This window comes from Physcomitrium patens, chromosome 20 (genome assembly GCF_059467195.1).
Source record: "Physcomitrium patens ecotype Gransden chromosome 20, ASM5946719v1, whole genome shotgun sequence".
NCBI lineage: Eukaryota > Viridiplantae > Streptophyta > Bryopsida > Funariales > Funariaceae > Physcomitrium > Physcomitrium patens.
In genome coordinates, this window is record NC_143429.1 from 14,726,538 (window position 1) to 14,748,451 (window position 21,914).

Consider the following 21,914-nt stretch of genomic DNA (forward strand, 5'->3'; position numbering starts at 1 on the left):
GTAGGCGACGGTTTCGAATCTATGAGCTGGATCGGTGTGGTGTAGGCGTCGGCGAGTCGTAGTCGCAAATGTTGTCACCGCTTCGCACGATCGACCACCTGCTCTGGAGCTGATTGGAGGCCGATTATCTGTGGCTGCAGGAATGAGGACGACTGGACAGCGTCTCTACTGCGTGGATGCAGTTGACCGAGGTTTTGTTGTGATTTCTGTGCAAGAATATGCTTGGTTCCCCCATGTTTTTGAGCACATTGTTTATTGATATTGTTTCTGCTTTTTTCTTTCTTTCTTTCTTTTTTATTGCTGGAGCTTATTTTAAGACCTCGGACCGACTTGATATGGACAGTTGTTTACGAACTTGCTAAGATTGCAGGACAGAAGTGAGTTGTCCAAAAAGTGGTGCATGATGTGAGGAAAACTGAGGATGGATTTGAAAATGTGGCATGGAAAGAATCTGTGATTTTCTGTGTTCACTTTGTGGAGACATTTGAGGTCGCACCGTTGTTTTAGAACACTGTTGTTGCAAGGTTTCAATTTGTAAGCTTCTAATGTGTGGTTGTATTTGACTTGAAAATTGATCGTAATAACTGACCTTGTTATCGTTAATGGTTATATCATGTTAGTATTATCATTATTATCATTATTTTATAAATTTTATTATTATTTGATTTAAAAGAATTTCGATTAGTTTTGATGTTTCGAACTGATAGTGTGATCGTTATTCAAAAGTCTTGATTAATGAAGATAATTGAATACTAAACTATCTTGTGTGTGACATCATTAAGATTAAGATGTTTTGAATGGACATTGATATTTTCATAGAGTGCAGTTGATGCACTTACTGCTAAAAATAAATATTTTATATTATCTTTATTACAAATCAGAACATAATTAGTTTAAACATTACAGGTCGATTGATGCCAATGTTTGCTTTTTTAAAATATCCAATAAAATATCATAGTACCTTTTAGTATCATTCCGATCATGGGGAAAAAAAAAATAAAATAAAAGAAAAGTTGACGTTCTCAGTTGTCCTTTTTTAAATTTTAGTTCATTTTTATATATGCATGACTACTCTTACACATTTGATATTAAAAATGATTGTCCACCACAAGATACAATAATTATTTACAGACAGAAATAAAGTGATCCACTTATTGAAATACCATCTAAAGTGATGTAAACGTGACAATATCAAATTCAATATAGGTCGATGATGTGAATCCTTTCAACAAAGATGTGCATGAAGTGAGGAAAACTGAGGGGGGATTTGAAAATGACACATGGAATAAACTTGTGTGATTTTTTCTATGTTCACTTCGTGGAGATATATTTTGAGGTCGCAACGTTACTTTATAAAACTACTAGTACACTAGATTGATGTAAGAACTCGTCATTTCAATACAACCCAGCAAAACACTACAACACAAAAAAAGTAAAAGTAAAAGTAAAAAACAATACAAAAAGTACAGTTTAAGTAGATCCATCTTAAATGAAAATGGTACACATGCTATAAACAAATGCAATGAAACGAATTCATATCTTCACCACCATTCTTACTAATACGAAAGAAGACGCGATCGAGAGTGGAAATAGCGGGAAAAAGGGCGTATGACATGGATTAGGCAGGGCTAGGTCTATCTCGAATAGACGCGTGGTGTCTGTCCCTAATAACGAAGCGCTCACCTCATCGCCCCGGAGTCACCGCGGTGCAGCAGCCACTCTCCCCTCTCATATTTAGACATTACCCGCCTATTTACCATGTCGATGCAACGGTAAAACTGAAAAAATCAACGCAGTCTGAACAGTAACTCGAATAGCAAATGTACGCCGCTGCCAGTTGGTTACGACGAATAAAATGTCGTCCCACCATCCTTCAGTTGCCCTTTGACGGGCTGCGCCTGCATTTGATCATCGATGCTGTGGAATCGACGATGCGTTTGTTTCTATTGTTGGCATCGTTCTGTTGTCCGAGTTGCGCTGCTCGTGATGCAGTCTTCAAGTTGTGGTCCTGTGATGTGGAGTCAATAAACCGCGGTCCTGACAATTCTGATCGATGAGCTGGGGAGGAATAAACGCGCATTGTAGTCGAAGGGGATGGAGTCTTGAGTAAGTACAAAACCTTGCGGAGTTTTTTACTTCCAGAGTTGAAATTTATGGCACCCCTATAGGTTCTCTGTGGAAGTTCCGTGGGGTCACTGGGCTGACGTGACCGAGAAGCTTGGCCAAGTGCGTGCTCGGAGGGCTAGGCTGGTCCCAGGAGCTGGGATGCTATTCTTAGCACAACTAGCCGCTATTGCCGTGGCTTAAATCTTCTCATTGGTTTGAGGCAAGTGTTGGAACTCGCGGGACGGGAGTTTTGGTCCCGAACTAGGGGACCGTTACGAACCGTGGATTGGAGTTCCGCAAGAGGGAAACTGTAATCCTGCCTAATTGACAAATGCGCGTTGTGTAGGTGGAGCCGGGAGAGGTTGTCAATCCTGGTTGAGAAGCTTCGTGCAGTTCAGTGCCGTGCTGATCGGTCCACTGCACAAGAATGTTGAAGAATTAAGGATGAGGTCGGCACAGGTTTCCGGACATCTGCAAAGGGAGATCTCGATTCAAACATTGGAGTAGAACTTGAAGGAACAACTTTTTCTACGCCGTGTTTGCAGGCTGACACTTCGGGACTTCTGGAAGGGTGCACACGACTGATATGGTTGATTCTCTTTGAAAGCTGTGTTAAAGAGTATGCAAGTCTTTCATATGGGGTTTGCGGATTCATCAGATGGAAAAGGAGAGTTCAGCGCTGGGGCAGGTTACAGGAAATAGTTCTTTAGATTGCAGTGCGTGGTCCTATGAGCAGTGGGGCTCAATCAACGAGTATTTACTGCTGGAATCTTTGTTCAGGAAGTTATATTTGTGCGTGAGGACACCAGGGTTTCGCATGTAACGAGTTTGCTCCAAGTTGCCACCATTTAACTTGCCATAGAAGTGCTGGAGTCATGCGTTAGGACAAGGTGGTGTGGAAGATAAAAGCTGGATTTTTCACAGAAGGGAAAGTCTTTTACAGTTTAGGTGTTGGACAAGCAGCAGACAGGATAACATGGCAGGCCGGCCAATGAAAATTTGGTTCAAACGGATTTCTGCATTACTATGCTTGAGCTTGGTTTGGGCGCCGTCTGCGGCGGTCACAGATCCTAACGATGGTAAGCGTCGATTACAGAGATACTACACATTGTAGCTCGGCTGCATGGACGTGGAGAGACTTCTTACTCAGTATTTTATTGGAAATTATCAAGGAAACCTCAACTCAAAGATTATGTTTAAAAATGTGTCGCGAAACAGGAGATTCAAAAAAATTGCTCGAAGTTTCCGCTCGTTGTTTTCCTGGTCTACTTGCCTTACCGCGACAACCATAGTGCACCTAGAATAAACGAAAAACGAAACAGTTGATGTAAGATGAACTCGAGATGGGTGGCTAGTTGATCCGTTCATCTCCATTTCATTGTTAGGATTATTCTTGATTGTGTATATGAGTTTTCTCTCTTTTCTTCTGAGGCAATGGTTTCAACACTAGTGGGAGCCATTTTGGCGCTTGGAGTCTGCGTGGACCGCACTGGCTAGATTTTCTTGTTAGGATTGTAGTGAGGTGATTGTCCTCCTTTGCGATGCTACTACCCAAAGAGTTCGAATTTAGGTTAAGAAACACTTTGCTCCTGATGTATTCAAACTTGAAATAGGAGCTTGTGCACCAGCGCCATGCACACTCTTCAAGGCTTCTTTACGATTGTCCTCTGTTCCCGCGTTCTTTGCAGAATCTGCTCTAAGATTGGGAGTAAGATTGTGCTGGTCTAACACGTATCTGTTCTGTGTGCACACAGCAAGGGTTATGGTAAAATTGCAGCAGACTTGGGGCTCTGTATTGACGACGTGGACTGGAAATGATCCTTGCGGGGACAAATGGGTGGGTACCTTGTGTGACGCCAATACCAATCAAGTGATATACATGTAAGGATCTCTGTCCCTGCTGCTGGAGCGATAGCCTGCTGTAGAAGTGCCACGACACTTGTGTACATGTTGCCGATTTCCAACTTCAGCTATTTCCCGTCTCCAAAGGTTCTGAGATTAGTACTCTTTGCAATACTTTTGTGCAGGACTTTGATAAACTTAGGCCTTGAAGGAGAAATTCCTCCAGAAATTGGATCACTTCCAGCTCTTTCGAATTTGTAAGCGCTCTTTCCTATGTTTCTGGTTACTGTTATCACTGTGAATGTTGTTAACATGACGAAAATAGTTTGGAATAGATAGCGCAGCAATCCTGTAAACGAAGCTTGTGATTTGGTTTGAAGCAGGAGGAATGTGTTACATCGTCTGTGGACTTTCACATTTAGGACAATCCTCATGCTCCGAATTGGGTGTACGCAGAGATCTCTCCTTCAACGATAAATTGAAAGGCTCAATACCTTCTGAACTGGGAAATCTCCAAAACTTAAAACTTCTGTAAGTTCTAGCACCTCGCTGTATGGCTTCAAATTGCAATGAGTGACGTCTCAATATTAGTGTGCTTTGCAGTAATTTAAACGAATTGTGCTACGTTGTTTTTTTTTATTTTTTTCAAATAAAAATTTAAGTAGGTTCGTTTAATAGTGATCAATAATATATATAACAAATTTATAATAATTAAATGCATAATCGCCTGCACCACTGTGCATTCACAAGAAGTATTTAAAACTGAAATTTTTTCCTCTTAAAACAATTGGTTTAAGTAGGACTGTTTTGACCCTACGGTTTGCTTACAGGAGTTTGCAGCAGTGCAGTCTCACAGGGTTCATCCCTGCTTCACTTGGACAGCTGGTGAACTTAACCTACTTGTAAGTTCCAAGCTTGTGATTCCATCAATGAACTTTTTTTGCTCTTACGTGTGTTTATGGAGGCTATTTGGTTAGCTTCTATTCATCAACAAGTTCCATTATCGTAAGCTTGAAAAGGAAAAATATTCTAGCAATTTCATGAAAATTTTACAAGGTTTCAAGTGCTGCAAGCCTCTGAGTATACTGTGAATTTCTTACTCAAATAGTGTGTTCTAAGCATGTGAAATCAACGAGTATTTATGGTTGTGTTGTGCAGGGCTTTGAATGGCAATAAGCTAACTGGACCTATTCCATCTGCTCTTGGCGCACTTTCCAAGTTGAAGTGGTTCGATGTCGCTTACAACCGCTTATCGGGGTCTTTACCCGTCTCATCAAACAATGCAGCTAAATTGGGTCTCGACACGTGGCCAGTCATTCAGCACTAGTAAGACACCTCAAATTTTTATGAGGGTTTTATTAAGTTATTCTTTTTACTTGACATATGAAGCATTGGTTTCTTTGTTACTTGGAGCTTACTGTTTGTCGTGATGCTTGTCTTACAGCCATCTAAATAACAATGAGTTTTCTGGCTCCATTCCTCCTGAACTTGGCGGAGCTACTGAATGCCTGCACTTGTGAGTTTATATCACGCTGTTGCTCATGTTTCACATGTCCTACACACCCTTAACATGACAATAGGAATATTTCTAATACGACTTGAAAGTGTCCTGCATTACTTTAACACGCTCACCTTACCTAGATCACTTCTTGGGGTCCTGTTTTTTTTTGGTGCAGCTAATGAGTTCTGCTCATTCCTGGTGGCGCTTTTTAGGTCTCTGAAGAAAAGCATAAGCAGAGTTTGAACTCATTTATTTTGACATGTGCAGGCTACTTGAGTATAATCAATTCACTGGAACGATTCCTGATACACTTGGAAATATGAAAAGCCTTCAGATCTTGTAAGCCTCGGTCTTCTATGTTGTGTGTAGATAAGCTTTGGGTTTACTTTTTTTGTGATTTGCCTTTTAGAACTTCCTTAGCTAGTTGGCTGTAATTCTATATGAGGCTTAAACTCGTCTTGAATTTTCGCAACAGGAGTCTTCATTACAATCAGCTGTCGGGTCCTATCCCCCAGAGCTTGAACAAAATCGTCTCGAATGGCACGGCTTACCTCGGGTTGCATCAAATGTAGGTTTTAATCGTTGTAAATCCATTTGATGGAATGTTATGGCTTTATTTTTGTACCTTAAGGACGTCTTGTCTAAATTAATGATGCATCGAATATTTCACAACTTAGATTATTTTTTGAATTGGAAGTCAAGTTGAATTATCTATTAAAAGATGCAGAAGATCACATTAACAAGGAAGGTGCAGGTATGTCTTACATTGTCTGGATGGTATTTGCGGATGCATTCAACCATGAAGGAAATGGCTGTGGGTTAAAAGTATTATTGCTGAAATCACTGCAGAACAGAGCGTTGCAAATGTTATGCAAAAGAAAAACAAAAAATGTTATTCCTTAGGGCAACTTGTTCTTACTTGGAGAATCTTTCTATGGTTTGGAACACCCAACACTTTCTTTACTGAGTTGTAGTCCCTTTGTGATTCTCACTACTGATCTGCTGGATTCCTTTCTGAATGCGTTGACTTTGATCTTGTCACTAGGCGTGTGAACAATAACATGCTCACTGGAGTTGTGCCTGTTTTGGATGCACTTGACAGCCTTGAATTTGTGTAAGAAATCTTTTCCATATGACTCAAGTATCCTAGTTTTAGTTGTGACAATATGCTTTCCTCTTTCCGTTGTGTCTTGCATTTCAAGTTCACCAAATTGAGCTTTGGTTGGTGTTTCACCCAGAAGGTTGCACGGTTGTGTGCCCTAAGTAATAACATTTTTTGTTTTTCTTTTGCGTAACATTTGCAACGCTCTGTTCTGCAGTGATTTCAGCAATAATACTTTTGACCCACAGCCATTTCCTTCATGGTTGAATGCATCCGCAAATACCATCCAGACAATGTAAGACACACCTGCACCTTCCTTGTTAATGTGATCTTCTGCATCTTTTAATAGATAATTTTAATGTATTGTCTGGCCATTCTTCCTCTGTCATGCCGTTGGATGGATCTAGGAACCTTTCTGTACGCCGGCTGAGTTGTATTTAACTGGGATAATTTTCTGGCGTGTGCTGTGGATTACAGACTAGTTGAATTTTCCAACCTGATCGGCCCATTGCCTTCAGATATTCTGAGCTATCCCTCGCTACAGGGGCTGTAAGTGTTCCTGTGCTTCCGCAACAGTTGTTTCTCTTTAAGTTTGTTGAGTTTTTCATTTGAATTACATGCGAATTTCTAGGCATTTCCATTGGTCATAGCCTGATGGATCACTATACGGTTCATTTTGTGAATAGGTACGCTAAAAATAATCAACTAAACGGCACCTTGAATATTCCATCTACGCTGGGACGTAGACTGCGAGTCGTCTCTCTCGAGAACAACAAGCTCGACCAACTAACCTTTGCGACTAATGCTAATTTACCAAATATTTCGTGAGTTTATTTAACGCGTTGATACATCTGCAGTTTTTTTACATCTATGATGTGTTGTGTTAGTGTGCTTCTTCAGTGCAAAAGAGTCAGTATGTATAATCTGAGAATGTGTTCTGTCTTTATGTTCCACATGAAGCTGCTTCGGCTTTGCTCGACTTTGCTTCTTCTCTGTTTCTCCTCTGCTGTGGTTATTCCATTTTCCTGGTTTGGTTTTCAGTTTTGAAACACCCATTTCTGCTTTCATGTCCCATATCTTCTGGGTGTTCATGAATGTTGTATTTTGCAGGTTGAATGGTAATCCGACATGTTCAGGTACAGGGCTTGTAACTGCAGGTCCACTTTTATGCGGAACCGTGGTTCCACCAGCAACCCTGTGGAATTCCCCTCTGGTAGCTAGCAGTACATGCCCCGTTTGCGATGATCCATTGCTCACCTCAAATCCTTATACCTGTCGTTGCAGTAAACCTCTTATCGTTTCGCTTGAAATCCGAGCATTTACTGCGCCCACGATCAATGATACAGATTTGTGGGAAAAGATGAGAAATCAAACATATTCCTCAAAAAACATTACAACTTTCTTTAAGATAGACCAGATTTGGGTCAGAGATGCGTCCATTAACAACGAGAAAAAAGTTCTCGTCAGAATATATTTCTTCCCTCTTATTGGTGAAACCATAGATGAGGTCACCGAAACAATAATCAAGGTAGCTTTCACTCAACAATTGGTTTCATACACCAGTCCTTTCAAGCCGGAGATGGTTAAAAGCATCATAAATTCCGGAGGTACGTTCTGAAAAACCTTGTATAGTATGCACTGAATTTATTTGAATCCCGTTACCTAACTTTAACATTGTTCTTTCATTAATCGTTTGTGAAGGTGTATTTTAAAGGTCCTAATGTCCCTGCCTGATTTTTGGTGATGCAGCGATATCTTCTCATGGTTCCCATGGTTTCCCGAAAGCGGCTATAATTGGGATTGCTGTGGGGGCCGGAGGTTTGCTGGTCCTCATTGCATTCTTAGTCTTCGTGGCCGTAAAGCTTAAACGCAGAGCTGAGGAAGAACGCAAGAAGAATCCTTTCGGTAAAGAAAGTTCTAAGTAATTGTCAGGTGTTCACATTCACACAGATATATATATATATATATATATATATATATATATATATATATATATATAATTCTTGTTAAGGTTGAACGAGGAATTGAGTTTCGAGTTCCTTTGTCTGCAGCTGATTGGGAGAAAGCTCAAGATGGAGATGCACCCAAACTCAAAGGAGCCCGCTGGTTCACTTTTGACGATATTAAGATGATGACGAATAACTTTAATGAAGATAATGTACTTGGAGAGGGTGGTTATGGCAAGGTATGAGACACTTCAATAGCGTAGAACCCTTTTATTCTGTGCAAATCAATAGTGAATCAAGTCAAGCTTTTTCGGACTAAGTTGTGTTCTTGTAGCTCACATCATGCTATGCTAACGTCATTCATGCACTTACGTCCGGTGGCTGTGGTTGCTAACGTATTCGAGCAGGTATACAAGGCCATTGAGGCAGGCACAGGAGCGACATTTGCAGTGAAAAGGGCACAAGAAGGATCCAAACAAGGCGCCCTCGAGTTCAAGAATGAAATAGAGCTCTTATCCCGGGTTCACCACAACAATCTGGTAGGACTAGTGGGGTTCTGCTACCAGAAGGGAGAGCAGATGCTTGTGTATGAGTACATGCCCAACGGCACATTGACACAAAACCTTCGTGGTAAGCAGTAGACCGGAAAGAACAGGACCCTATTGTAAATATTATCGTCGTATTTGACTAAGGTTGCTTTGTCGATCACACAAACGTGGACAAGATGCTGCAAGAGCCATGGATGAAATTTCTGTCGAATCTTTGAATGTATTGAAGCGAGAAAAGGGGTTTCGAAACTGTCATTTGTGTACATTTATGTTTTCAGGCTCGAAGGCGGATTGGCCCTTGGACTGGGACAGAAGGCTCTTGATTGCGTTGGGCGCAGCCCGAGGCTTGGCCTACTTGCACGACAATGCAGATCCACCCATCATTCACCGAGACGTGAAGTCATGTAACATACTGCTAGACAAGAAGATGAATGCAAAGGTCGCTGACTTCGGCATGTCTTTGTTAGTGCCTGACGAGAAAGACGAGAAAACCCGCAAGGTCAAAGGCACTATGGTGAGTTTCTCAAAAAAAGCTTCTGTGGTTCACAAGGTTCGCTTTCTAAGCCCCTCATGCAACTCACACATTGTTGGGTAATTCCTGCATATTGACACACCGTGTGGTGGATTCTCAGGGCTATTTGGACCCGGAGTACTACTTGACGAGTCATTTGTCAACCAAGAGCGATGTCTACAGCTTCGGGGTGGTATTACTGGAGCTTTTCACTGGCAAGGCTCCGATCAGTCACGGCACTCACATAGTGAAGACCGTAAGGAACTTGTGGGACAGTGCAGGTATTGCAGGCGTGAGGAGGACCCTGGACCCGATCCTGGACGGCACGTCCATGGACGAGCTGGAGAAGTTTGTGAGGATTGCCCTGGTATGCACAGAAGACACTGCACTGGAGAGACCAAGCATGCACGAGGTTGTGATGCAGCTGGAGACTCTGGTGGGACCCAAAGCACATATCATGCCCGGCAGTGACAACTCCATAGCCTCCAAGGCGTCCAAGAGCGACACGAGAATACCGCTCCCGATGTCGAACATGATGTCGGACGACTTCGAGCCTGCTTCCGGGCAGTTCTCGCAGGCGTTCTCGCATGGCTCGTCGTCGTCGCATCAGTCGGCGTTCAGGTACAGTGGAGGCTTTGGTCCATCTCCTGTTCAACCGAAGTGAGCTCATGCCACTACGAGGAACAAGAATAGTCGTAGTTGCAGTTTGTAGACTGGTGTTGGCTCAGAAGTCGAGATCGATCATTCTTTTTACTACAGTTTTGTTGCGTGCATTATACGGAGTTTTATTATAGCAATATCAAGTGTGTCTCTAGTTCTGTATAATCGTAGTTTGTTGCTGAAATAGAAAGATTGCTATCGGAGTTTATCAACTTGAGATAGTGATTATCCAGTTCTGCTGTTTTAAGCATTGGTTACCCAAGGTAGCTATCGCGGGTACCAGTCTGCCTGTTTGACATGGAGGGCATGTCGATACAAGAATGACGATATCTCCATTTCTGATCTGAATCAGTGGATTTTTAAAAAAAATAAGAAAAAGAACGTCCAATTCTGCCTAGATGTTGCCTTTGTATTATGTACAGATTCTCATCGTTGAAATGCATTGAAGCATTTCATACAATAAAAATAATAAATAAAATAATCAAACATTTGTCACCACATTTCGTTTCCTTTGTTATCGTTAACCGTGCGATTAATTTATACATACAATATTTTTTAAAGATACAGAGCATAACGAAAAACAAATGGAATAAAAAAGTAAATAATACCGACTGCTAATTTGATCTACCCTAGCCCCTATCAAGCTTTCATTAGCTTCTACTAGAGATCATGATAATACTTGATGTATCATAACCTGGTTAGACATTATTTGGCATGCACACACAAGGTAGCTTGCATGGTAAGAGATTGTGAAGTAAAGATTGAGTGCATAGGTTCCCTCGACATCTTTCACCTCCGATTTGCTTCCTGGATGCGTTGTTACCTCACCATAACTTGCTATGTTATTTACGCTTGGAATGTTAAGAACGAGCGTAACAGTACAGCAGTTGAAAAATTCGCTTATCTGGCGAGAAGTAAATAATCTCAGTAGTTCAGAAAGCGCCCAATTATCAACAATTTGATGGTGCGCGATATTTCAAAACCTTACCAAATTACTAGACAACGTAAGCCGGTCTAAACTTGAGACCCAGAGTTTCTGGAGCTGTGTCTATCAATCATTTGAAGAAGACTAATCAATCAGTGGAGATTACAGAGAGCGCGACTTGGAGATCAGAGGATGTCCCAGAAAGGTACATTCTGTGAGTGTAAGAATCCTTAGTGCTAACACGCTGCCTTCGACTTCCATCCCGGTAATGGTCCAACACATCATAACAGGAGCTGAAAATGATTTCCCGCTGGATAGGCTCATGCCCATTTAAAAAGTTTCCCATTCGCAGACTCCTCTTCCATGCTTGAATTGGTCCAAGTTGGGGAAAGAGGAATGCTACCACCTCCTTTTCACTAGTTCCACCCTCCTGAATCCCATTGCATCAATAATACACAATCATCAATAAATGTAGCCATGAAGAATAGTCTGCAACCTTAAACTCGAAATAAAATTAAGTGTACCTTCCAATGCCGAGGGGCGCCTTCGACCACCACTCGAGGAACTGGTTTGGATTCTCTCCCAATGTAATTGTCGAGAAATGTCGCGAGTAACCTTGGTGCACCTTTGAGCTTCTGCCCCAGCGACACAGCAAGGAGGACATTTTCTTCAACTTTCTCGAACATGGAGCAAAGATGTAGAAGATCTATGTGTACATCAGAACCCTGGTCTTCTCCTTGTTTCTCTGTCCACCGTCATACATTTACCTCAAAGTTCAGCAGATAAAGCCCATCAATGCATGACCATTGCAAACTGTAAAATCCTTTTGATAATACATAAAACGATTCTAGAACGTAGATAGCAGTAAGAGGTTCTTCTAACCGAGATGACGTGTGTATTACTAAAAACATTAAATCACTTAAAAGTGAAGTACTTTACTTTGCATGTACAAAGATGGGAGAAGAGAGACCATCCTTGCATACAATTCTTCAAATTGCTCAATCAACACTGGTGACACCATGTAATCCGCCAAAGGAGTCCTCAAGCCGTCAGCAACCAGCAGATATGACGTGGTCAACATCTGGGCTAAGAGCTCTTGTGGCCTGATAGTATCCAAGTAGTGTAGTACCTGCAAACGTACAAATGCATAAATTAATGTTCCTAGATAGTTCATATAGGTCCCTACTTATTAGCTGACAACTGAGACATTCTTACCTTTTCTGCTTCGCGCTCATAATCAAAAACAGCCTTATTTAGATCTCTCATTTCCGATTTGTTGCTGGCCCACATTCCCCTCCACCAATTACCAGGTTCGGATCCAAGGTCAGCCATTTCTCTCCTTCCAGAATCTTTGACAGTTTCCTCAACCCCAGCACTACTGCTCACAGATACGGTAGACGAATCTACTCTGTGCTGTGAGGGTTCTGATTGCACAGGCTCTTCAGAGTTGGTATTTGGGTCTACAGCATCAGAAGCCATATATGTTCGATTACTGACATTCTTGACCTGCATAATGCAAAGAATCTATGTAAATGTGCCTTTGTTTACTTCAAATAATGACATCAAAGAATAAAAAAATAACACTAGGTTGTTAAAATCGGAGGAATCATTTATGAATACCAGGTTTTTGAGAACACATACCTGCAATATAACAAGATTAAACTAGCAAGAAACCAAGATACACTAACAGATCTGAAGCCTAAAAGTACTTATCACATCTTTTCATCAAGCTATACATACATCAAGGTGACTACGAGTTACCTTGTTAGTAGGCTCGAGTGACTTGGAAGATGTGCTTGAATGGTCCTTGGGCTTCTTTCGATTGCTAGAGTCTTTGCGCCGAACCTCCTGGGGAGAAAATATCGCATCCATTTCAAGCTGGTCATCGGCTGTGGCTTGCCAGTTCTCTTCTGAACTGCAACATTCCATTCCAAAATAGGTACACATCATAGCAGAAGGATGGAGTTAGAGCGAAACTTTTGCCACAACCTCTAACAACACTTTAAGATGTAGTTTCGTCTTCAGTGGCGAAGGTTTGGGGCTAAAATAGTGTGAAATCGTTGAAGAATACAATTATGCACCGTCAATGACCATTAAGAAATAGCACCCACCTCATTTCATACGGAGAATGATACTCTTGATCTCCATCATCATCAGGGTCCACGTTCAAATGCTTTGTCTCCTCAACTATCTCAACAATGTTTTCTGGTTCAGGCTTATTTCCTTGCGACTCGCCAGTCTGTTCCACCTTAGGTGCGTCCTCTACAACTGTGGATGACTTCTTACCAGCTTTTTGCTGGATACACAATTGAAGCTGCCGAAGTGCAAAGTTGGAACTAATGTTGGTAAAATGAGATTGCAAATGGTAATCAAAAAACTAGGACTGTCTAATAGCTGTCTTGTGCATATGTATATGAAGTACAAGCTGTAAATTCACAAGACTTGGATCGAGACGACGTAGACGACGACAAAGAAAAGAATTAGATGCCGTGTTATACCAATTGCAGTTTCTGATGCATTAAGCAAGTGCTCGGGTCGGGTGTAGCATCTAAGGCCATGCGCGGTAGTCTGTCCCCTTCATCCCAGAAGAGCCTCACTTCTCGAACAAATTCAATCCACAAAACAGCGATTGCTGCATAATTACGCCACAACAGTGAGAATATCTTTCTAGAAAAGAAGAGGGAGAGAACTAAATCTCTCTCATGAAAGTCTTCTATCAGAAAGAAGGCATGTTTCGAAAAGAAATTAAAACAGGGTTGACTTAAAATAAAATGCACAATCCAAGAATCAAGAACAAAGGAAGCGTATATACCTCGAATGTTGCACCCACCGACTTGGAGTGCGTGTAGGCAAAACCGAGAAAAAAGCGAGTCAGGTGGTGACCCTTTCACCCCGTGTGAAAAAGCTTGAGTCATCTCTCCACAACCAGTGACTGTTTGGTCTACAAAACTTCAAACAAAAAAATTAGCCACAAAAAATTCGTTTAGAAAGTGACAACTCATATCACAACAAATAAGACTTTTCATAGACACTACTGTTAAGCTTGATAGCCTTGTCTGATAGCACTCGAGTTGTTGGACCATAAAGCAGATTCAGCTTAGGAGTAGAGCTGAGTCGAAACAAGTTTCAGTTGACAATTCCTCGTCACTCTTTGTCGTGTCAGAAATGTGTGAAGGTCACCTTCTTGAAAGACTTCTTTAAGAACCCGATCCACTTCAAAAGGATCAGGTAGGTCCAATGACTGCGTTATGTGTTGAATATAAGACTTGTCGGCTGCAGCAAATGGAAAACATCATCATGAAAGCAGCCATTTAGCCCACATTCGACCCCACAATTGAAAGTATATGGAGTAAAAGTATGTTGCAGAAGACTAATTAACCGGCACCTAGACTGCGTCTGGATGCAAAGAAGGTATTTTACCAGCAGCGAAGTCCTCAACAACATTCGCCTCACTAGCTAAATGAAATGCAAGAACCAAAGATGGAAGACGCCCCGCAAAGCCCACTGACTCCTCTTTTTCAGGGTCTTTCCTGCACAGAGATTTTCTCCTTCAATCTGGGTCCATTACATTAGCTCTCAAAGAATATACCATGCAAAAGTCCGTTGTATTGCAGGATATCACCTGAACCAAACAACATTGCGCAGGACAGGTGGATCCGTAAGAAAGTGAATTGGGGAACTGATAAGCAGAAATGCAGAAACTCACTCTTTAGGAGTGTCAACTACTGATAGCAGCCATTTATCAGCTTCCAAAGTCGGTCCATTTTCCTGCTCTTCCATCTCTGTGGACATTGTAACTGTCCGTCGCCTCCATATTGCGACAAGCTCAAATCCTGTAACATGCAGACTCCAATCAATTTTTACGTACCGAACACCATACCCTCAAGTACATAGATCATCGTACAGAGACATTTTCGCTCCAAAATACATACCTTTTACGGGATCATCCAATGTGTGCCACTTTGACCAAGGACAGCTAGCATCCCAATTCTTCTTTACAACTTTACGGCCTTCCGCATCCACATCATCATCATTTGGAGGCTTTGATACAGGTGTCCGGTAGGTTAAGCGCATCGAAAATTCCACACTCACACTAGGCGCTAACAAGTCTGATGCCGTTTTGAACGTCTAAAAACACGCCGAGTAAACATAAAGTTCAGCTAGCGATTGTCATAAGAACTCAAGCCTTTCTACTAGACAGAATAACTTCTGCGATATTTTCGAAATGCTCTGAACTATCGAACAGTTTCAAAAACCCTGTGCAAAAGATTTACGATCGATGAGCTCTCAATTTCCAAAAAGCTATACTAGAACACCTACACCAACCACAAGATTAAAGCTCTGGCGAGAGGCCCTTGACGAAAAAAGCAAGTCTGGAAGCAAAAATAAAATGCTGAGGAGACATACCAGCTTTGATACAAAGAGGTCATAGAGGCCCATCAGATGCATGAGTTTCACTGGAACCCAGGATGTGATCCGATCGGCTTCAAATCGAGCGGAATAAGTTTTGGTGCCTAATATACCTTGGTACGCTTTACGCTTAGCTTCATGAACAGGTACAAAGGCTGGTAACTGACTGCAAAAAACTACGACATCATGATAGTGCTTCGCAGAGTTTGGCATCATTCCATATACTAAGACTACTTCAAGCACAACAGTTACTCCAGCAAGAGGATAATGCAAAAAAATATGGCCTTGAAAAGACACTTGTCAGGAGGCAAAATTGCAGCTATCTTCTAGAACATGCCAAAATGGCATGCTCCAACTCTATAACGAAAGCGAAATAGCACTTAAAACATGTAATTTGGAGAGAAGGATGCAGCCAGTTTAGGACCCAACCTGCCGCAACTGGCAAGAGCTACAGTGACCGTACTGAGAAGTAACGAAGCTTCTGATGGCTCCACTCCATTTGTTATATCCAATGGAGAGATTAGCTGTTGCATACAGACCGTCAGGCCTACCTCACGAAAACTTGAAATTACAGAAAATCGTTGTAAGACAACACAAAATCAGAAAAACAAAAACATTGTGTTACTAGAGGAATTGATTTCCTTGACTTGTACTGGCTTAAAGTTTCATATTAAAATTCAACGTCAATGCCAAGGTTGATACGATCCTAAGCATGTCATAAACTTACCAGAAAATCTGTAACGTTGAACCAGACTTGCAGTGGGAGTAAGCCATCTTTCCACTCTTCCCTGTCATCTACACACACCGTTCTGCAATCTTGGTGGTTCATCTTCCAAAACATCTTTAAAGGTAAACCTAAGAAGTAGGCCTTAATCGAACTATCCGTAAAGCTCATTCACGTGATCAGAAATTGTGTCTAACTTATCAACCAATTCAAATACACACAACAGATGTGATTTATATTTTGAACGGAATCATATGATCTCACAGTCATTTCCAAAGAAGAGCCGAAACATCGCTAGTGACATTAACTGCGCTCAAAGCCAGCCAATCTAAGTACTGATAGCACGACTGTAGACGCTCTCTGTACAATCCTAGTGAAACAAAATAACACGCTTTCGCTGCTGAGAAGAGTGGAAACTCGGGCATACCTTCGCTAGTACCCTGGAAGTAGAAATCAAGACGAAAATTGCGGGAATCAAAGGAAAGTTCCTTGCTGACCAAGTACATGTTATCAACTGCTTCAACTTTTTCTGCACCAGCTGCCTGTGCACCACAGCCATATGAATTGTAAAAATATTGTAACGAGAAGGAAATATGTGATTCATCGTCAAGGTACAATTGATTCGGATGCAAGAAATGAAACTGACCAGCAAATCAGGCCTGGGAGCAGACATCCATTCACGGCACGAAGCCTCCACCCCTGCTATGAATCTACAACCACAACCAACCGGAAGACAAGTCTGAAAAGAAGAAGGAAAAAAATAATAATAATAATAAAAAATAAAAAAAGCCTCATCTCCGCCACTTCTCTTGCTAGTTTCTCATTTTGATCATGTTCAATGATCACCAGCACAATATTGTAAAAATTACCTCTCCCAAGAGGATGCAATGGTGAAATCGTCGAATCCCTCCAGCTGCCAACATGCACCACCACTTAAGTAACAATCTGAGGCATAGTGGAATGTTTCATAGCCATCAAGTCACCTTACCACTAGATGCCATTCGAATACATGAACGTTCTTTTGCTTTGAAAAACCATAGCAACGACATTAGCTCATCCCATCCATGCCCAGCTATCACATTCACCAATCTTCCAAGGTCTCCTACGACTTTCGTTGCTTAATCGCGACATAATTAGCCTAACTTTGTATCTGGCTTTGTTGAAAACCAACACCGTAGCCAAGCACCAGGAAATAAATAAGCGAAATTCCTACGCAACTGATGACGATCATCCTTCCAATCAACTCAACCTCAAAGAATTAGGGCAATTTGTCCACATTATTCGCTCAGCACCAAATTCCACAAAAGCGAGACTCATAGCTCACAGATCAGCGCAGTCGGTAGTTTTAAGAATGGTGCAATTACAATTCAGGCTCGAAGCCTATCCAGTAATGCAATTCGCGAAATTTAAAAATCTTAAGACCTTACAAACAGGAGAAGAGATAAAATAAAAATAAAAATAAAATAAAATAAAAAAGCATCGCCGCCTTCAAAATCCAACAACTAAAAGAGGAGATAAATTCATAACTTAAACAGACCGCAGGCAAGAGATCCTCCCTGTGATCGAGAGCGCTTACATCGGGCTCGACAGAGAGATGCTCCGAGTAGAGAGACTGCAGCCTTTTCCCGGATCCTTTGTCATGATCCATGGCTCCTCCTGCATGAGTGAATTGCTCCTCGTCCTTCTCCTCGTCGGGCCAAGGTATGGAATCCCTACGAGGCTCCGAAAACAGACTCGCCCTCGACGATGAGAAGGGTTCTGTTGCGACAATTATCTCTCTCTCGGCTTCGAAATCGGGTCTTCTGTCTCCTAGCCACGTGTTGCGTGACGTGGACAATGCCAACTCATCAAAATTGTCCACAACGGACATTGACGTGGCATTGTGCACCACGGCTGAAAAGATCCATGCAAAATGGGTTAAAGAGCTCAGTCAATGATTTCCAACTACTCTGAAAGTAGAGGAAATACTCAAATGATAGGATCGAAAGAATATGACAGGATTTTTTGTTGTTGTCCTTGGGAGCCGTTGCATTTATATTGAGAAAAATTGAATTTTGAGGCAATTAATTGTAGGGGCAATATCAACCAATGCAAAGTACATGACAAGATATGGTTATTTTGTTGTAACGTTGATCACATGATTAAACATTGACAAACTCAAGCTTTTGTCATTTAATCACAATAAAAGTTGTTCTCTACACATTCTTTTTGTTACTTTTGCTTTTACTCATATATGAAAACCTATTTGTGTACATATAAATATAAGTATATACGTATGTAATTGTTTTTACCATGTATTGATTTTAATTGAATATGATATTATGCTTTCCAGGCTGATAAAGTGCACTAAAATTGCATGTTTTGGATTCTTGCTTCTAGTCTTTACAAATGACATTTTGATACAAAATAAAAGGAAAGAAATAAAACCATTGATATCATGTATGTCTGAGATTTAAAATTATGTATATAGCAGGTTAAACAATAAAATTATTCTACAAAAAATTAATAGAATTGTTAGGATATTTTACCTTCAAAGATGGCTCCTATATAGATAAATTAAAATCACATCAATTTTTGTGAAATTTTATTTTGGATTTATATTAGTTTTAAGAATCAATTATTAAATGTTTATTATAAAAAATAATTGATATAAAAAATACATTAAAAAATAAAAAATGCTACTAATTACACATTAATTTTAATAAAAAATAGACACAATATTTAACTTTAGTATTAAGCTCAACATAAAATCTAAAACAAAGAGGTTATATGGTTGCCTTAATAAAATTTCTAAAATAAAATAAAATAAAAATTTAATAGATAACTCTCTTTTATTGAATAAACACCATCCATGCCATCTACCCCAACATACACATAGTAAAATTCTTATTTACACTAAAATATTTTAGAATAAATTTAAAAAGTTGATAATGCTACACCCCCTTCTCACCTCATGATTCATTTTTGTGCACGTTCCATTTCCCCCTCCCAATTCCCATCCCACATCTCTCGTTCCCGTATCCCGACCCCACCACCGCCAGCCAGGTCCCAACCCCCCCATCCTGTACCAACCGCCCAGTCCCCACCTCGAGCCCACTCTCTCCGACCGGAATCTTGAGAGTCGTCAAGTAGTACCCACAACTGATCCTCAATTGATCCTCGGGATTACTCTCAAGAAGTGGGTCAGGAAGGCAAGACCGTGAGGTCATGCACCCACTACACAAATTTCCAGCACTTCCTTGGTTCCTTCACAAGAACTCATTGCTGGCAATTAGATGGTGAATTCCGAAATCGTCAGCACCATGTACCTTCTCCCATCACATTAATACAATTTCTAGCTGACCATGCACATCCATCAAAACCAAAACCACGCAGTTGTTCTCTACCCCATTCGCACCAATCCAAATCAATCAGCAGATTGCAGCTGAATAAAAAAAATGGAGAGTCGGATTGGCTGCGTTCAGATCAATTCCTGAACGAGCTAGCTGATGACAGCATATCTCGAGGTGATACCCGCACACCCTACCAAGATGATTATTTCCGATGCACTCAAATCATTGCTTCTCCACTTCACAACCTCTCCGCTCATTACCACGACAGAAGAAGCTTTTGCGTTTCTCCTCGACTTATAAAAACCTCACCTGAATCAAACGAATCGATGACTTCATAGAGAGATGCCGAATTGCAGGGGGTCAGAGCTGATCACGAATGGTCCAATGAAGGATGTCAACACTATCGCAACACACCTCAACGCACTCCAGTATCCTAAACCCACTTGTTGCTACAGTGACGCCATCCTACTACACTAGCGCAGAACTACGACATTTTGTGACTTCAAATTTTGCAGCTCTGTTGCCATTCGGAGTTTCTAACCCTGGTCGTGCATATATTCTCCAGCAAAGCAGAGACGAGGAATGAGTAAGCAATACACTCTGATACGCAGCTCCAAACCTGAGCGGTGCGCACTGTGACAGTTCGACATTTCCTTTACCTGAAAAATCACCCCATGTAAGACCAGGTCTCAGTAGATTCACGTTATCTATGGGTTGTGGAGCAGCGATGCAGATGAGACTACATATTCATGGCGTAGTATACATTTCCTTCACTAAAACCCAAGTTGTCATTGAGTGACAAGACTTCGTAGAACACATTGCAAAGGTTATCTAGAAGCGGTGGACCCAGTGTGAGAAGCGGCCACAATCAGGACAGCAGTGCGCATAGTTCTAAAGCAGATTGCAGTGTTTGTTTGCATATAGCGTCAAGTTTTGTGCTGTGGCCATTGTTTCTGATCGAACTAAACTGCAACATCATGTGCTTTCCGTATAGTTGGGGACAAGGAGAGCGGGCACGGGGTGGGGGACATGAAACTTGTACAACTTGAATTATGAGGTGGGAAGGGGGTGTGGCTGTAACAAAGTTGGAGTGTGGCATTAACAAATGCCTAAATTTAGTAAAAATCCGGTAAATAAAATTAAGGAAATCATACCTGGAGCATTTGTTGTAAAACCGTATTTTTATACCTCAAGTAGGAGTGTATTTTTGAAATGGGGGAATATATACTCGCTATAAGCTTCGTGTCACAATCACGCACCCTTAACTTACCTTCAATCCATCATCTGCATAGTTTTCTCATATCCCAACAACGACTCGCGCAGTTAAATTAGGAAAACCTTGCCCTGCAGAATTTTCCTATTTTGCGAGATGGAAGACACCAATTACTGTACATTACGAAACCTCCATAAGGAAATGAAACCCAATCAATCTGGTTTGAACAAACCCCTAGAATTCTGTAGCCAATTTCTCCTCGTCCAGGTCGAAAGCTTTCCGCGCTCGCTTCAGCTCCTCATTCATTGCCAACAGCTCCTTAACCCTAGCAAATTTCCGCGAGTCTTTCCGTACGAGAAACATGACATCCTCCGTTGTGAGCTTCCCCCTCCTTGACGCCACGTTCTGCGACTTGTGCACAGTGTCTGTAATGTAATCGATCAAGATGTCTTCCATCAGGTGTACCGTCTCCGGCATGGGGTCGGGATCATCACCAAACCCATACATCATCAGCCGTAAGTCCTTGTTGAATAGACCACGTTTCCGCTTAAGGGAGCCATCCGTCGCTTGCTGCGCCGCGTTGGCCTTGCCCTTCCCAGCTCCACCACCTCCTGGTCCGCCTTCAGAATTCGCTGCGGGAGTCATCCCCACCATCGCCTCGCTCCCTCCACTCTTCCACCCTTTCAATTTCACGCACCTCTATACCGCTCCAATACTCCTCTCCATCCTCCTAACCTCTTTCGAATCGAAAACCATAATCCCCGAAACAAAAGTAAAAATGAAAACAAAACTAGACTACAAAAACTACAATTCGCTATTGAGCATCAGAGCGTCGACAGCAGATTGCGCACGGTAAACCCTAATTCAAACTTCCGAATGGGGGTCATGTGTTCCAGTGTGAACGCAGCTTTGGAAGAGTCCACAATCACGGGCTGGGTAGGGGTCGTGAGATGCGAAAGAAACCTGCAGGGACCCGTTATTTTACACCTTCAGTTTGTCCATGAGTTGGAATGACAAACGAGTTAAAGCATGTGTTTGTTAAGTCTAATGTTCCAAATTTGTGTTACTTACGAATAATCTTTCTATTTTCAACT

The 21,914-nt window shown here is 41.5% G+C and overlaps 3 protein-coding genes across 5 annotated transcripts; 1 reads left to right on the forward strand and 2 right to left on the reverse strand.

Moving 5' to 3' along the window:
- Positions 1-1,891: 1,891 nt before the first annotated feature.
- LOC112273361 (leucine-rich repeat receptor protein kinase HPCA1) lies at positions 1,892-10,613 on the forward strand. 3 transcript variants are annotated; one of them, XM_024502034.3, is made up of 19 exons: positions 1,892-3,185; positions 3,861-3,987; positions 4,134-4,205; positions 4,405-4,479; positions 4,779-4,850; positions 5,107-5,274; positions 5,393-5,464; positions 5,717-5,788; positions 5,925-6,017; positions 6,495-6,563; positions 6,769-6,846; positions 7,029-7,100; positions 7,238-7,375; positions 7,662-8,158; positions 8,301-8,456; positions 8,603-8,736; positions 8,905-9,127; positions 9,324-9,559; positions 9,678-10,613. In XM_024502034.3, exons 1-19 carry the CDS (start codon positions 3,083-3,085, stop codon positions 10,218-10,220), a joined length of 3,000 nt encoding a protein of 999 aa, XP_024357802.1. In that variant the 5' UTR covers positions 1,892-3,082; the 3' UTR covers positions 10,221-10,613. The 3 variants fall into 3 exon arrangements, with proteins under 3 accessions (XP_024357802.1, XP_024357804.1, XP_090101377.1); XM_090245251.1 differs by lacking the exon at positions 1,892-3,185 and adding an exon at positions 3,521-3,628; XM_024502036.3 differs by lacking the exons at positions 6,495-6,563; positions 6,769-6,846 and having other exon boundaries at positions 2,321-3,185.
- A 490-nt stretch (positions 10,614-11,103) lies between these two features.
- Positions 11,104-18,163, reverse strand: LOC112273362 (uncharacterized). Its single transcript, XM_024502038.3, has 19 exons — positions 17,852-18,163; positions 17,145-17,188; positions 16,922-16,985; positions 16,703-16,817; positions 16,279-16,346; positions 15,981-16,075; positions 15,549-15,717; positions 15,074-15,269; positions 14,848-14,974; positions 14,562-14,671; positions 14,322-14,414; positions 13,954-14,082; positions 13,640-13,773; positions 13,253-13,455; positions 12,903-13,056; positions 12,357-12,647; positions 12,081-12,270; positions 11,666-11,886; positions 11,104-11,571 (listed from the first exon to the last, which is right to left on the reverse strand). Exons 1-19 carry the CDS (start codon positions 18,143-18,145, stop codon positions 11,290-11,292), a joined length of 2,979 nt encoding a protein of 992 aa, XP_024357806.1. The 5' UTR covers positions 18,146-18,163; the 3' UTR covers positions 11,104-11,289.
- A 2,606-nt stretch (positions 18,164-20,769) lies between these two features.
- On the reverse strand, positions 20,770-21,672 carry LOC112273363 (transcription initiation factor TFIID subunit 13). Its single transcript, XM_024502039.3, has one exon. The coding sequence runs from the start codon at positions 21,472-21,474 to the stop codon at positions 21,055-21,057; it is 420 nt and encodes a 139-aa protein (XP_024357807.1). The 5' UTR covers positions 21,475-21,672; the 3' UTR covers positions 20,770-21,054.
- Between the last annotated feature and the right edge of the window lie 242 nt (positions 21,673-21,914).

Excerpts from the sequence above, each read along its gene's own strand:
- LOC112273361 (XM_024502034.3), top strand. The coding sequence starts at position 3,083 with ATGGCAGGCCGGCCAATGAAAATTTGGTTCAAACGGATTTCTGCATTA. Across the intron at positions 3,186-3,860 it reads GGTCACAGATCCTAACGATG|CAAGGGTTATGGTAAAATTG; the intron begins GTAAGCGTCGAT and ends GTGTGCACACAG. Across the intron at positions 6,018-6,494 it reads TACCTCGGGTTGCATCAAAT|GCGTGTGAACAATAACATGC; the intron begins GTAGGTTTTAAT and ends TCTTGTCACTAG.
- LOC112273362 (XM_024502038.3), bottom strand. The coding sequence starts at position 18,145 with ATGTCCGTTGTGGACAATTTTGATGAGTTGGCATTGTCCACGTCACGC. Across the intron at positions 16,347-16,702 it reads CTTCCAGGGTACTAGCGAAG|ATGACAGGGAAGAGTGGAAA; the intron begins GTATGCCCGAGT and ends CGGTGTGTGTAG. Across the intron at positions 15,718-15,980 it reads GCTCTTGCCAGTTGCGGCAG|TCAGTTACCAGCCTTTGTAC; the intron begins GTTGGGTCCTAA and ends AGTTTTTTGCAG.
- LOC112273363 (XM_024502039.3), bottom strand. The coding sequence starts at position 21,474 with ATGGTGGGGATGACTCCCGCAGCGAATTCTGAAGGCGGACCAGGAGGT.